We start from the raw sequence: 17,140 nt of genomic DNA on the forward strand, positions 1-17,140 counted from the left end.
ATAAAGCAAGTGTGAATTAATAATGGTAATAATAATACATTTCTACTAACTCCCCGTTTTTTTAATGTTTAATTGGTATAGTACAATACATTATATCAGTAATTTAAAAACAGAACATCATCCACATCCACAAAGTATTGAAGAAAACGATAAAGTATGTCTGTTTTGTGAAGATGTGGAGCAGAATGAAATGCAGCTCACATTGCACCTAGACTGGAAAATAGAGAGATTATTTCCACAGCAAGCATGGAATTACTGTACAAGTAAACTTTGTTTAAAATACGGGGAGGGAAGAGGGAGGAGGGTTCAGGATGGGGAACACGTGTATACCTGTGGCGGATTCATGTTGATATATGGCAAAACCAATACAATAAAGCAAAAAAAATAAAAAAATAAAAAATAAAAAAAATATATTTCCTATCTTTTTGTAATTAAAAAGTACAACCAAGAAGAAAATCTACAAATAACTTATGTATGCTGCTGCTGCTAAGTCATGTCAGTCGTGTCCGACTCTGTGCGACCCCATAGATGGCAGCCCGCCAGGCTCCCCCATCCTTGGGATTCTCCAGGCAAGAACACTGGAGTGGGTTGCCATTTCCTTCTCCAGTGCATGAATGTGAAAAATGAAAGTGAAGTCGCTCAGTGGTGCCTGACTCTTAGCGACCCCATGGACTGCAGCCTACCAGGCTCCTCCCTCCCTGGGATTTTCCTGGCAAGAGTACCGGAGTGGGGTGCCATTGCCTTATCTGAACCTAAATATGGACAGGGGCAAAAAAAAAAAATGCTTTTTTTTTTTCTTGGTCGCACCATGCAGCATGTGGTATTTTAGTTCCTGTGACCAGGATAAACACATGTGCCCTGCAGTGGAAGCATGTAGTCCTAACCATTGGACCACCAATAAAATCACTGTAATTCTTTATACTAACTTGGCAAAGACATGCATTGAAAGGCTTGGACTACTAGTCATATCTGGATTATAAAAAAGATAATGGCATAATATATGCATAAGTTTGAATACTATTTTAGAATATTACTATTTATTGTGCATTGTGCTGCTACTGAAAATTTCCCATTTCTTTTAATATATAAATAACAGAAAAATATGTTTACATTGGGGTTGCAATTATTAAATATCTTGAATAAATCCTGGAAACATGATTCTTAAAATTAAATCAGTTTTTGAGATGACTACAGTTTTTGTTTTGTTTTGTTTTGTTTTGGTCTTTTTTGTTGGCTAACAGATTTCTGAGTATGAATAGGAGTTCTAAACTAATTTAAAGATATTTCTAGAGTGTTATTGATAATTTTCTAACAGTATTTAATCAGCTTCTTATGGACATAATAAAGTGAGCAACGAAAATATAATAGGAATCGTAATGATAGAGAGATTTGTTATTAAGTAAAAATCTCATTAAAGCCCAAGTGATTTCGTGTCTTTAAAAAAGAATATTTAAGAGTCAGTTTTGGGATAGTAATCACATTATTGTAGTTTTGGTGTGGTAAAATGTAATTTGGAGTACCTAGAAAACTTGGAATGTTTAAACTGAAATAGAGAGATTTCATGGAATTATAAACTAGAATTTTGACTGATTCTATAAAAAAAAAAAATAACTCCATAATTGAGAGTCAAAGTCTTGTCAAAGTCAGATGAGGAGAGAAAAGTCATTTACTTATGTGGTATATACATTAAAAACAAATTGTCATTTGTATAATCATGGAAAGTTGTTATCTAATATTATCTAATGTAGAAAATTTATACCAGGAAAATAATCAGCAGTAGACAATTAAATTAAATATGTGCTAAGAATAAAAACCAATCTAAGTTTTGTGACATGAACATTTAAGATTAATTCTACATATAAATGCAGACCTCAATAACGTTTCAATTAATCACTTTGTTAATATTTTAAACAATGTATTAAAGTGATAAGGAAATAAATTTAATGTGTTTCTTCATTTAATAATTTATTTATTAAGCACAGATTCTGTATAAAGCACTATGCTAGACACTGAGGATACAGCAATGCCTTTTAAAAATTGCACATGTGTGAAATAGAGAAAATGCAACAGAGATATCTGACCTAATATAAGGGTAATAAATGTTTGTCCATAGTAAATGATGTTTGGGTTAAGGTTTAAAGAGTTCAAAAGGCAAACAATCCTCCCCAAATGAAGCATTTCACACAATTTATATAAAGTTAAGATGAAACATATTCATTAAAGTACATGGAAGAAAATATAATTACCTGGAATTCAAAGAATGAATTGAGTGTTACAAGGTATGAGAGTAAAAACCTATGTAGATCAGGAGAGGACTTAAAGGTCATGCTGGTTATTTTGCTTTTATTCTTTTTTTTTTTTTTTTTTTAATTTTATTTTATTTATTTTTTTTTTTTAAATTTTATTTTATTTTTAAACTTTACATAACTGTTTCTTAAGAGTGAAGACTTAACACAAAAATTGATATCATCAGGTATATGTTTGAGAAAACAATTTTGTTTAGTTCTAGAAGTACAATTTAGAGGTATAAAAAGTTGACACAGGAGGAGACCATTCACTGTTATGGTAGACTAGATGAAAGAAAGGTTGTGGAGCTATAAAAATTAAATGAGTAAATTTCAAAATTAATTAAGAGATAGGTTAACCAGACAATGGGGTCCCAAAGAGTAAGGCATGACTGAGCACCTAAGCACAGCACAGCACATTATACGACTTGATTTTGCTAACTTATAGATTATTTAGTGATCTTCCTAAAAGTTTCATAAAAATACTTGCTAAACATATTATCTGCTTTTACATTTGCCTATAATTCATATTCTGTATTTTGGATCTAGAGGGAATGCTGAACCATGTTTCAGGGGACTGTTCAGTTCAGTTCAGTTCAGTCGCTCAGTCTGTCCGACTCTTTGCAACCCATGAATCCCAGTACACCAGGCCTGCCTGTCCATCACCAACTCCCGGAGTTCACTCAGAGTCACGTCCATTGAGTCAGTGATGCCATCCAGCCATCTCATCCTCTGTCGTCCCCTTCTCTTCCTGCCCCCAATCCCTCCCAGCATCAGAGTCTTTTCCAATGAGTCAACTCTTCGCATAAGGTGGCCAAAGTACTGGAGTTTCAGCTTTAGCATCATTCCTTCCAAAGAATACCCAGGACTGATCTCTTTTAGAATGGACTGGTTGGATATTCTTGCAGGCCAAGGTACTCTCAAGAGTCTTCTCTAACACCACAGTTCAAAAGCATCAATTCTTTGGTGCTCAGCTTTTTTCACAGTCCAACTTCACACCCATGCATGACTACTGGAAAAACCATAGCCTTGACTAGACGGACCTTTGTTGGCAAAGTAATGTCTCTGCTTTTGAATATACTGTCTAGGTTGATCATAACTTTCCTTCCAAGGAATAAGGATCTTTTAATGCCATGGCTGCAAACACCATCTGCAGGGATTTTGGAGCCCAGAAAAATAAAGTCTGACACTGTTTCCACTGTTTCCCCATCTATTTCCCATGAAGTGATGGGACTGGATGCCATGATCTTCGTTTTCTGAATGTTGAGCTTTAAGCCAACTTTTTCCCTCTCCTCTTTCACTTTCATCAAGAAGCTTTTGAGTTCCTCTTCACTTTCTGCCATAAGGGTGGTGTCATCTGCATATCTGAGTTTATTGATATTTCTCCTGACAATCTTGATTCCAGCTTGTGTTTCTTCCAGCCCAGCATTTCTCATGATGTACTCTGATGTCTCCAAAGAGACAACTCTTTGCATGAGGTGGCCAAAGTACTGGAGTTTCAGCTTTAGCATCATTCCTTCCAAAGAAATCCCAGGGCTGATCTCCTTCAGAATGGACTGATTGGATCTCCTTGCAGTCCTAGGGACTCTCAAGAGTCTTCTCCAACACCACAGTTCAAAAGCATCAATTCTTCAGTGCTCAGCCTCCTTCACAGTCCAACTCTCACATCCATACATGACCACAGGAAAAACCATAGCCTTGACTAGATGAACCTTTGTTGGCAAAGTAATGTCTCTGCTTTTGAATATGCTATCTAGGTTGGTCATAACTTTCCTTCCAAGGAGTAAGTGTCTTTTAATTTCATGGCTGCAGTCACCATCTGCAGTGATTTTGGAGCCCGGAAAAATAAAGTCTGACACTGTTTTCACTGTTTCCCCGTCTATGTCCCATAAAGTGAAGGGACCAGATGCCATGATCTTCGTTTTCTGAATGTTGAGCTTTAAGCCAACTTTTTCACTCTCCACTTTCACTTTCATTAAGGGGTTTTTTAGTTCCTCTTGACTTTCTGCCATAAGGGTGGTGTCACCTGCATATCTGAGGTTATTGATATTTCTCCCGGCAATCTTGATTCCAGCTTGTGTTTCTTCCAGCCCAGCGTTTCTCATGATGTACTCTGCATATGAGTTAAATAAGCAGGGTGACAATATACAGCCTTGACGTACTTCTTTTCCTATTCGGAACCAGTCTGTTATTCCTTGTCCAGTTCTAACTGTTGCTTCCTGACCTGCATACAGATTTCTCAAGAGGCAGGTCAGTTGGTCTGGTATTCCCATCTCTTTCAGAATTTTCCACAATTTATTGTGTGTATGTTATACAAATTCTCACCTCTAATAAACTGTGCTGTGCTGTGCTTAGTCGTGTCCAAATCTTTGTGATTGCATGGACTGAAGTCCACCAGGCTCCTCTGTCCATGGGCATTCTCCAGACAAGAATACTAGAGTAGGTTGCCTTGCCCTCCTCCAGGGGATCTTCCCAAATCAGGGATTAAACTGAGGTCTCCCACATTGCAGGTGGATTCTTTACCATCTGAGCCACCAAGGAAGCCCCGAAATACTGGTTGGGTAGCTCTCCAGGGGATCTTCCCAACCCAGGAATTGACCCAGGGTCTCCTGCATTGCAGGAAGATTCTTTGCCAGCTGAGCTGCCAGGGAAATGCCTCTAATAAATTACTTAGAATTAAGAGAAATGAAATTATATTCTGTTTTCCTCTCGTCTAGCAGCTCCTTGCTACTATGTATTTTACCTCATAGAGGAAGATACTGGGAGGACACCCATATCCTTTTGATACACACCATTCCTGTGCACTGTGTAGACCAGGGGTGCCAGGAAACTAACACCCCCAGAAATCCTGAAACAATCTCTAATGAGTATTGGTCAATATTCCCTAAATACTCCTCTCCCTTATCCATCAAGTGGGATGACTTTGCAGCATGCCCAAATCTGTCTGAGTTCCACAGCAGGACTGAATGCCAAGTGCCTACGGTGTAGTCGGCTCAATAACACACGCTTGATCTACTTCCTTCTATTCCTGTCTTTCCAATGCACCCTGAGGTCATTCCCCATAAAATAAATATCTCAGAGTATGTTTATAAGGATTTTATATTTGTCAGGATTCTACAGAGAAACAGTACACATTCTGAAATGTGTAGGCTGAATTGGTGAGTTAGAGACCCAGAAGAGCTGATGACTTAGTTCTGATTTTGGGTGGCCTTGGCATGCAGTGGCTTGAAGAAGGGCTTCAGTTCCCAGCCAGATATTGAGGTTGGATCACAATGATAAGAGCACAGAACCCTAGCCAATAGACTAGTAGTCAGTGACAAGGCCCTGACCCTTTGACTTAGCAGAAAAAAGAATTCCCAAGAAGAGGAAAAGTAGTGAAATAAGTGAAATATTTATTAGGAGGAAAAAGAGTACAGGTGTGTGGATAGACAAATGGTGGACTCAGAGAGACAGTTGTACCTTCATGGTGGTTTCAGTCACTTTATGGGGCCTTTTTTTCCAGGTTTCCTTTTCCAGTTATTTTGATTTGCCTGGTTGTGAGTCTGCATTTTGTATACCTTAGGAACCTCCCATTTATGGATGCTCCTCTCTTAGCCAAGATGGATTGTAATGAAGAGGCTTATGGGTAGTTGACATCACTATGAGGTGATACCTCCTCCCTTTTTGACCTCCAAGGAGCTTTTCTTCACTTGTGTAGTCATGGAAGTCACCTTGACTTTGAGAATGAGAAATATATCATCTTTTTTCTCCTACTTAGGCAGGGCCCAGCCTCCTCCATCATCCTGCATTTACAGAGTTTCTGCTATTATAAATTTCTGTCCACAAGGGAGAAACTGTTCTGCCTGGATCCCACCTATCTCCTGCCTCAATTCCAGTGTGAGTCCAAAGGTCTAGAGAAACCAGAAGAGATGATGCTATAGTTCTAGTCTGAGAGTCAGTAGGCTCAAGTCCCAGGAAGAGCAGCTATTTCACCTTGACCTGCAGAAAGAAAAAGACTGATGTGCAAGCTCAAATGCTGTCAGGAAGAATTATCTCCTATTTGTGGGAGGGTCACCCTTAAACCTCATCATTTAAAAAACTAAGATAATGGCATCCAGTTCCATCACTTCATGGCAAATAGATGGGGAAGCAATGGAAACAGTGAAAGATTTTATTTTCTTGGGCTCCAAAATCACTGCAGTTAGTGACTACAGCCAGGAATTTAAAAGATGCTTGCTCCTTGGAAGAAAAGCTATGACCAACCTAGACAGCATATTAAAAAGCAGAGATATGACTGTGCTGACAAAGGTCCATCTAGTCAAAGCTGTGGTTTTTCTATCAGTCATGTACAGGTGTGAGAGTTGGACCATAAAGAAGGCTGAGCACTGAAGAATTGATGCTTTTAAATTGTGGTGCTAGAGAAGACTGTTGAGAGTCTCTTGGAATGTAAGGAGATCAAACCAGTTAGTCCTAAAGGAAATCAACCATGAATATTCATTGGAAGGACTGATGCTAAAGTTGAAACTCCAGTACTTTTGCCACCAAAGTATGTGGTGGCCAAATACTTTGTGAAGAGCGAACTCATTGGAAAAGACCTTGATTCTGGAAAAGATTGAGAGCAAGAGGAGAAGCAGGCAACAGAGGATGAGATATTTGGATGGCATCATGGACTCAATCCAGTGGATGTAACTTTGAGCAAACTCTGGGAGATAGTGGAGGACAGGAAAGCCTGATGTGGTGCAGTCCATGGGGGTCACAAAGTGCCAGACCTAACTAAGCGACTGAACAACAATAGCCTTTTTGTTCTATTCAGGCCTTAATTTTATCAGATAAGCTTCACCCATATTATGGAGAGAAATCTGCTTTACTCAGTCTACTGATTGAAATGTTAATTGCTTCCCAAAACACTCACTAGAACACTCAGAATAATGAATGTTTGGTCAAATATCTGGATACAGCATGGTGCAGTCAAGTAGATATGTAAAATTAATTATCACAGATACACACAGAGGTACACTTTGCCAACAAACGTCTTTTAGTCAAAGCCATGGTTTTTCCAGTAGTCATGTATTGATATGAGAGTTGGACAATAAAGAAGGCTGAGCACCAAAGAAGTTATGTTTTTGTACTGTGGTGTTGGAGAAGATTCTTGAGAGTCCCCTGGACTGCAAGGAAATCAAATCTGTTAATCCTAAAGGAAATCAATCCTGAATATTTTTGGAAGGATTGATGATGAAGCTGAAGCTCCAGTATTTTGGCCACCTGATGTGAAGAGTTGACTCATTAGAAAAGACCCCGATGCTGGGAAAGATTCAAGGCAGAAGGAAAAGGAGAAGGGGAAGACAGAGGATGAGATCAGTTCAATTTAGTCACTCAGTCATGTCCGATTCTTTGTGATCCCATGGGCTGCAGAACGCCAGGCTTCCCTGTCCATCACCAACTCCCGGAGCTTACTCAAACTCATGTCCATCAAGTTGGTGATGCCATCCAACCATCTCATCCTCTGCTGTCCCCTTCTTCTCCTGCCTACAATCTTTCACAGCATCAGGGTCTTTTCAAATGAATCAGCTCTTCGCATCAGGTGGCCAAAGTATTGGAGTTTCAGCTTCAGCATCAATGCTTTCGATGAATGCTCAGGACTGATTTCCTCTAGGATGGACTGGTTTGAACTTCTTGCAGTCCCAGGGACTCTCAAGAGTCTTCTCCAACACCACAGTTCAAAAGCATCAATTCTTCGGCGCTCAGCTTTCTTTAGGGTCCAACTCTCACATCCATACATGACCACTGGAAAAGCCATAGCCTTGACTAGATGGACCTTTGTCTGTAATGTCTCTGCTTTTTAATATACTGTCCAGGCTGTTCATAGCTTTTCTTCCAAGGAGCAAGCATTTTTTAGTTTCATGGCTGCAGTCACCATCCGCAGTGATTTTGGAACCCAAGAAAATAAAGTCTGTCACTGTTTCCATTGTTTCTCCCTTTATTTGCCAAGGAGTGATGGGACCAGATGTCATGTTCTTTGTTTTTTGAATGTTGAGTTTTAAGTCAGCCTTTTCACTCTCCTCTTTCACTTTCCTCTTTCTTTTTATAATTTCAGTTCGTTGTTCTCTAAGGACAAATCTGAATAATACTTTCCTGAATAAGATAAATAACCTAAAAAGTACCCAATTGATTGATACTTATTTAATTGCCATCAAAGTCAGAGTATGGATATAACCTAAGGATAGTTCACAACTAAGGGAAGGGTGAGAATAGCTGTGAGTCCATGGAGCATTCATAGCTTACTTTGTTTATTGTTAAGGATATGGAAACAAAAGGAGAGAGTTCCATGCTGACTGGGAGCCACACAAAGCTAGGGCCAGCAATGTCTCATAAAGAAATGAGCCTGATTGATTCCATAATGTAATTATGATGTAAAAACAGTGACTGATTGATTAAAGGACATTACATGACATAACTCAGTGGGTATGAATTTGAACAAGCTCTGAGAGTTGATGATGGACCAAGGCTGGCATGTTGCAGTCCATGTGGTCGCTAAGAGTCAGACACTACTGAGTGACTGAAATGACTGACATGACATAAAAGTTATAAATATAAAGTCTCAAGGTATTTTTGTATCTTCTTCCACCAAGGATGATTTTATTGTTAAATGGAAATAACTTTCTAACAATTATGTTATAGCATATACAACAAAATTTTAATTTTTATTAATGTTTTAAATAACTATTTCAGATACTTTATTAACTGTACTTTAAAGCAAACAGTGTGTGGTAAGGGCTGCATCACTGCATTTTCAAAAAGATTCTGCATAATTTTTGTGAGACAGTGGTCTCAAGTTCTTTTAGGGTTTCTTATTGTGAGTCCTTGGTATTCCTGCAACAATGAGAGTGTTGTTATTCAAATGCACATAAATGCATTCAGTCCATAATAATAGTATTCATAGCCATCTATAATAGTTGAAGAAACAATTGTATGAAATGCTTGATATTCATCTGAACTATTTTGCAATTTCACTTTTAAATTCAGATTTCAGAAATAATACAGCAATGGCCCTTATAAGATACTCAGATATTTTTGTAAGCTTTTCCTGGACAGGACGGTAGCTTCTTAAACTTCAAACCCTATTTCACTAAGAGACCTTTTATAAATATATACAATTATAAGAAATGTTTTGAACATACACCCTGATGCACAGTTATTAAATATATAGCTTTACATGTGTTTAATGACCTTTCTTAATATTCTTTTTTTTTCTAGATACACCATCAGTTAAGATTATACCATCTACTCCTTTTCCACAAGAAGGACAGCCTTTAATTTTGACTTGTGAATCCAAAGGAAAACCACTGTAAGTGATATAATGAGCAATAAATTTTTTTACTTTTTATTCTATCTTTCTTTGATTGCAGGCTTTAACTGCAGAAATCCACAATTTGTGTCTTTTCTTGCTGGGCAAAATGATCTCAGAAAAAAAAAGCCGCCTGAACCATGTCTTCATTAAGTGTCTGTGGAAGATTGGTCTTGTATTTTATCATTTATTGAAATTTCTGGGAAGATTTCCAACTGAGATTTCTTTCCCCTTTTTTCCCCCCACTATTTCAACTTGAAAGGAGTATAGACTTCATCAATCACTGTTTTTACATCACCAGATTGAAAGAAGTTACATATGCTGAACTTAATTCTCTCATGAAAAGCTCTGAAAATATTGAATCCTCAAAATATGTCCATGTTTTAGTTACATGGAAAATCATTTTCATAGAGAAATCAAATCTACACTTTTAATGTAACCCCATGAGGCATAATTTGTTGATGTGTTATAATTGGAGGTAATGTGAATGAAAGGGTCACAGACTGAACATTTTCAATTAAAAAGAGATTTCATTGTTAGAATAATGAGTTCTAACATCACTTTGACTCTAAAATTTTATGTTTGACATTCATGTTTATAAACAGTTAACTCTTGGAAATATATCAATAGAAAATATATTAATAGAAAATTAAAGTATGGAATATCAAATAAGGATTATTTCTTTGGAAAGTGCTTTGATCACTCTGTGGTAACACTCTACTTGGAACTGAAAGTCATTTGTTTGATCTTTTAAGATATTTCCATTGATTTGCATTTCTGTTTAAATTTTAATAGGAGTAATTTAATTGTTCTCTGTATGTAACTATAGGCTTCCCAGGTGGTAAAGAATCCACCTGCCAATACAGGAGATGCTGGTTCCATCACTGATTCAGAAAGATCCCTTGGAGAAGGAAATGGCTAACCACTCCAGGGTTCTTGCCTGGGAAATCCCATGGACAGAGAAGCCTAGCAGGCTACTATCCATGACTCTTAAAGAGTCAAAAACAACTTAGCGACTAAACAACAACAAGAAACATATATAACTGTATGGGATAGTTTTTGTGCAAATCAAACTTATTTACTAAAAATTTGTTTCGAATAACATTTATATTTAAGTGTAGATTTCATAGTAACACATGTAGAACTTTTCTAAAGTAATTTTAATACAGAAGCCTCAAATTTCAGCTTCCTGAATTTTATTGTCTTATACTTTTTAACACACTATGTGAAATCATGCTTTTGTTGTCACAGAATTAATATTTTAGAACTGTTCTGTCTTCCAGTAATTATTTTCTAAAGATTAAAAATATACTGACTTAAAGAACATTTTGCAAATTTATCTATTTTTTATTTTAAGAAACATTTAAGGCATTTTAAGTCTTGAAAGAGAGGAGTTTTTTTTCAAAGTAGCTTTACTCTATATATCCTGTGCATTTCACTTTCATAGTTCCTACCACTGATAAGCTTAAATTGCTTATAGAAAACACTTTTTAACTATCAACTATTTCAACTAACAACTATTTCAACTAAAAGTCACATTTAGATAGTGTGCTATCTAAATGTGACTGCCTTTCAGTATTACAGTTACAGCAGAGCTTTTAGCTATAAGTTCAGCACTTTAGGGGCTTCCCTCATAGCTCAGTTGGTAAAGAATCCGCCTGCAATGCAGGAGACCTGGGTTTGATCTCTGGGTTGTCATGATCCGCTGGAGAAGGGGAAGGCTACCCACTCCAGTATTCTGGCCTGGAGAATTCCATGGACTCTAAGAGTTGGACTTGACTGTGACTTTCACTTAATCACTCAGTACTTTAACTAAGAAAGAAATGTAATCAACTCTAGTCTGCTTTAGACATAACGAAATCCAATTTCTTTACTGCCAGTTCTGTATTTCTCATACCAGAGCTTCTTTCCTAACTTTTCCTTCCATTTCCTCTCTTGTTCCTTTTGATTATTTTTTCCCATCTCTCCCCCCTCCCTTCTCCCTGTCTCTCTCTTTTGCTTCTGTTTCTCCTGTAACCTCAGAGGTCAGCATTTGAAGATATGATAAAGAAATATGATCAGGATCAGGGCATAGCAAAGGAGTTTGACTTTTACCTTCTCTCCATAGTTCTGCCCCAAAGTACATATGTGTACATGTAGAATATGTGTACAACTTAGGCAATTAAATGAGGTGAAGATGGGAAGTATAATATATAGAATGTTTGGGAATTAATACATTCCTGCTCAAATAGCATCTAGTTACCTGTCAATGGTTTTCTCTTTAATTCTATATCCACTTTCACTATCTTTTTTTTTTCTTTTTGGTGAATACTTATGTTGTGATCTATGTAGTTAGCTACGTGAGTAATCCATTTTCCTCAGCTCAGATATGGTTGAATAAAAGTGCCTTATTGTGGGTCTCTGTTTCAGTTACCTGGAAATAAGCTTGGATATGCAATAATCCTTTGTACTGCAGATGAATGAAAAACAATAATCTCATATATTTATTTTATTTAAAAATAAAAAGGCCCCAGAATTATAAGAAATAGAAAATATCATCTTTCTCAGAAAGATCCTGATTAATATCACTTTGCTATCACTAATGGAAATAAGAAGGCTTCTCATTTTACAGAAAGGAAAACTAAAGCTCAGTGTTAACCAATTTTCCCAATCCATCCAGATTTTAAATGGATGAGTCAGGATTTAAACTTAGTTCAATCATTGCCCAAAGATTACATTTCTTCAGCTATTTTCTGCTATTTCAATTTCTGAGTCTAAATTGTCACATATTAGTCAAAGTCACTTTTGAAAAATTAGGATCAGCCCTACTATAATGAGCAGCACTGACGTTGAAGCTCTGGATGCTTGAAGGTGAAGAACTGGCTCATCTCAAGACACATTTCACTGTTGCTATTTTTTTTGTATCAGGCTTTCTTCTGTATTTGTGCCCATCCTGGAAACTTGCCAAATTCCTACCAAGCTGACCATTTCTAGCATAGTTTACAGTCATATAAAAAATTATCTAATTAGTATAGTATCTTCTGAGCAATTAGCTCCTAAGCTCCGTATGGGTTAAAATGATTATTATATTCAGTCTTTATCATTATAGATCATACTGTTTTATTCTATATGCTATGGCCCAAAAGTAAATGTACATTGACTTATTCACTTGTATTATATTCTTATTCCCAACTCTCTTTTACCATCTTCTTTCCTTGTAGACCTTCAGGCCATTGACATTAAAGGTATAGCCAAATTCTCTGACTCCTTTTTGCCTTTAGACCACTACTTCTCTTGAGTCCTAATTATGTTAAAATCCACTCTTCTGCATTTTCAAAGTAACTATCATTTCCAACAAATGAAGATATTAGCATCTTTAAAGACAGTCCCATTGCTAGCCTCTCTAGTTTACATTCCATCTCCAACAATGCCAGATGAGGCAGATAGGACCAAAAAAAAAAAAAAAAAGAAACAGAGAATACTATTTCTGATTATGAAGAAAACAAGTCTCACTAGAGCAAATAGAATAGAAAGCAAACTGAAATGGATTAATCAGAGAGTTATTATAGTCAAAACTATGGTTTTTCTAGTAGTTACGTATGTATTTAAGAGCTGGACTATAAAGAAGGCTAAGTGCCAAAGAAGAACTGATGCTTTAGAATTGTGGTGCTGGAGAAGACTCTTGAGAGTCCCTAGGACTGCAAGGAGATCAAACCAGTCAATCCTAAAGGAAACGAACTCTGAATATTTACTGGAAGGATTGTTGCTAAAGCTCCAAAATTGGCCACCTGATGCGAAGAGCCGACTCACAGGAAAAGATTCTGATGCTGGGAAAGACTGCAGGCAAAAGGAGGAGGGGGCAGCAGAGGATTAGGTGGTTAGCTAGCATTAGCAACTCAGTTGTGATGAATCTGAGCAAACTGCGGAAAATCGTGAAAACAGAGGAGCCTGTTATGTTGCAGCCCATGGGGTCACATAGAGACAGATACAACTTAGTGACAGAACAATAACAGCAACAATCAGGGAGTTAGGTGATGGGAAGGCAAAGAAAATGAGAAGACAACCCATTTTAGAAAACGAATCATGAAAATTGAAAAGGGCTGAGAAAAGAACGCCGCATCAAACAAAAGTTTTAAAATAAAAATAATAGTAGAGAGGCTGTTCATATTTTAAGATAGGATCGAAAGAGCCTGTAAAGAGTATGAGTAAAAATGAAGTTGTAATATCACATTTACCCAAGAGTCAGGTTAGAATTTCCTATTTTATTCTGTTAATCACAAAGGTCTCCATTACACCTGATTCCTCATTCTGTTATCTTGGATTCACTGAGAAGCAACATTGTGCCTTAGCTTCTAAGCTTCTAATTGACTCCTGAAGTACCTAATTTCTGTTATTATTACCATTTATCTGATCCCCCTTTAATGAGCAGGTGAGAATCAGGAGTGGATAATAAATCTATGATTTCTTCACATTTTGTTGCTGACTTCAATGATTTCTTTAACCCATGAACAAATCTTTATTGTTTCTTAAAAATATTTGACCAATATATGATTTCCTAAAGAAGGAATCAATTAATGGCTATCAGGCAAGTTGATAGACAAAAAACACACCACTGCTTTTTGTATAAGTCACAAAACAATGGTGCGACTCATCTCATACTAAAACTCATGTTCCTAACCTGGCCTCCTGTATGCTAATGCTGTTTTCTTTGTTCTAAATGTGAGGGCCCCAGTGACTGTTTATGAACAATCATGCCTTATTTGCCTGCTTTGGACTGAAGCCTTTGCTATTTTCCTGTGGAACAGCTGCATAACTTGGGCCAGGATCAAATTGTTCCACTTGACATTACTATAGAGGCATTCTATTCTTTCTTTAAAAGAGAGATTACTGTACATGTCTGTCTTTTATTTTAATTTTAGTTTAAAGTGAGGACCAAGCTAATGCCAGCTACTTTTCTTTCAAGTCCCTAGAGTTTTTGCAACCTCTTCTTTCCTTGGCTGAATTCCCAGACAGCTTTCAGGCAGCACTGTTCTCCATTTATAGAAGTACAGGTGGAAAAAAAGCTGTTATATTATATCAAAATTATGACTTTAAATGGTGTGGGGTTGCCCTCTACATGCTATAGCTAAAGAATCATCATTCATTTTAATCAAATGTCTAAAAGACTCTAATAAGTAGGCCAAATAAATGTATATTTGGTATTTATTCTATAAAAGAAAATAATTATAAGTATTGATAAATTTTTCCATATCTCCAGCATTCTGTTTATGTTGTATTTATTGTTTTTCCTCTGGTAACCATGATTTTTTTATGTTCTTGGTATGACTGTAGTATATGTAATTGCATTGCACATACCATTGCTATTCTGTACAAGAGGAAAGATTTTAATCCTTAAGAAGACAGATCACATGTTATAGTGAGGTGTTTTAAGGGAATGCTTAGAGGAACACATCCATTTTCAAAATGATCTAGAATTTAAGAAGGAATCTGTTAAGAAGGTACTGGTGCATTGTCCTGTTAGCATAACAGAGATTTAAAAATGTGATGTACATTAAGGCAAAACAGTTTTATATCATCTGTTTTTTTTTTTTCCCTTCAGTCTAATTTGTACCTTTTTACAAATCACAGATTATTTCCTGTCAACTAATCCAATCACAGCCCAAAGAAATAAGGAAAACAACCAGGAGTTAAAGAAAGCAATTTATGCAAAATGAAATGTTCTACCCCAAAACAGAACAAAATTTGAATTTGTCAACTGAAAAACAGTGCAGAAGGCTGCAAATAATAAAATAGTTTATTTGGGATCTTAGAAATTGCAATTCAGTAGACAGAGATTCTGGTTAAACCAAAAGAGTGTTCAGGTGAAAAGAAAGAATCAGGGGCTTCTAAAGCCAAAAAGCCACGAGGCTGTTAAAAGTTGCCTGGTGAGAACTGTAATTGATTCTGATGTGAATCAGGAAATAATTGTACTTAAACACGTATTATTTTAGGATAGTTGAATAAGTAGATAGGCTGCTACAAGTTATTTTAGGATATGGATCCAATAATTATCCTGAGTTTCTAGCTGATGGTCTGTATACATTAACTAGGACAATAACAGATCAAAAGGTTAGATCCCATTCAGGCTGAGATATGTAAAAGCCACACTTCTTAATAGCCTCCTGGCTCCACTTTAGGGAGCTCTGTCAGCAATACAGGCTCCATTTTGATTTTTCTTCCCCAAATTTTGAGAAAAAGAATATGATCTATAGTGATAACAATTTAATATGATTTGACCTAATGCCTAATAGATGTTGAATACACAATAATTGTCTCTCTCCTCCCATCTGTACTATAGAAAGCCTACTAAATAATCATCTAGGTCTATGTTTATGTTCAGATATAATGCCTAAGTTATCATGCTCTGGGGCAGAAAAAGCTGTGTGAGTGGTAGAAAGAGAAATAGAAGTAACTTTGAATTATAAATCTGTAGATATCTGTGGCCAGAGTGGTCTTGAAAAAGTCACATAATCAAATCAATTTTTTTTAGTTAATAAACTTTACTTTTTAGGTTCACAGTGAAATTGAGTGGCAAGTGCAGATTTCCCATGTGACCTTCATCCCCACTCATGGACAACCTGTCCTCCTATTGACATCCCTCATGGCAGCGGTACATTTATTATAGTGAATCCATATAAACCTATCATTTTTACCCCAAAGCCCATAGTTTGCCAATGTAAATACACCAAGTATGACATCCCTCATGGCAGCGGTACATTTATTATAGTGAATCCATATAAACCTATCATTTTTACCCCAAAGCCCATAGTTTGCCAATGTAAATACACCAAGTATTTTTTATTCTCTAAAATTAGAAAATAAAACCTTATAAACAAATTGCACATATATTTTCATATTTAAAGCACTTTCAGCCTCCAAGTAATTTCATAATAAGTAATAGCCATGAGGATGAGAAGTTATTATTTTGTCAAAAATACATAGTGTACCTCACCAACTTTTAAACTTAGAAGTCTTAATTATGTATTTAATACATATGCTGATACTGGGCTACTATGGCAACCCTGGGAACAGAGTTATTATCTCACACTTCTTCCATGGTTCTGATATTCAAGGTAATAAGCAGAATAAACACATCCTAGGATGATGATCTGTGACTTTTCAAAGCATGTTTGAACAGCAAAGGAATCCAAACTAAAGTCATGGCAAAACTGGCAGGCAGCATGGCAGTTTTGTTGAGGTTTAATAATAGTAATAATGATAATAATAATGAGCTATAGAGAAGAAAGACAGAGGCATGAATAGTTGTTAAGGAGTAAAATGTGGCTAGAAATGAGAAAGTCCTGGGACACAGAATAGCCCCTCCATACTGTTATGGTAGAAAAAACACTTAGAAAAATTGGAAAGGACTAGAATGAGTAGAGAATGAGTTCTGGTTCCCCAAAGTGGAAAAGTCTATGCTATGAAGAAGTTCAGCTGGGATGAAAGAGATTAACCAGTTAGCTAGTTTGAGAGAAAGCTAAAGAGATCTGGAAGGTTTTAAGAAACCAAGACT

General features: G+C 36.5%; 1 protein-coding gene across 1 annotated transcript in view; it reads left to right on the plus strand.

Moving 5' to 3' along the window:
* The window catches only part of CADM2 (cell adhesion molecule 2), a 285,958-nt gene that overhangs the window by 141,098 nt on the left and 127,720 nt on the right, over nt 1-17,140 (plus strand). The window contains exon 6 of the mRNA XM_055570073.1: nt 9,519-9,609. Within this exon, the coding sequence (XP_055426048.1) occupies nt 9,519-9,609 (91 nt within the window). The remainder of the gene's footprint in view (nt 1-9,518; nt 9,610-17,140) is intronic.

Source organism: Bubalus kerabau, chromosome 2 (assembly GCF_029407905.1).
Source record: "Bubalus kerabau isolate K-KA32 ecotype Philippines breed swamp buffalo chromosome 2, PCC_UOA_SB_1v2, whole genome shotgun sequence".
NCBI classification, from domain to species: Eukaryota; Metazoa; Chordata; class Mammalia; order Artiodactyla; family Bovidae; genus Bubalus; species Bubalus kerabau.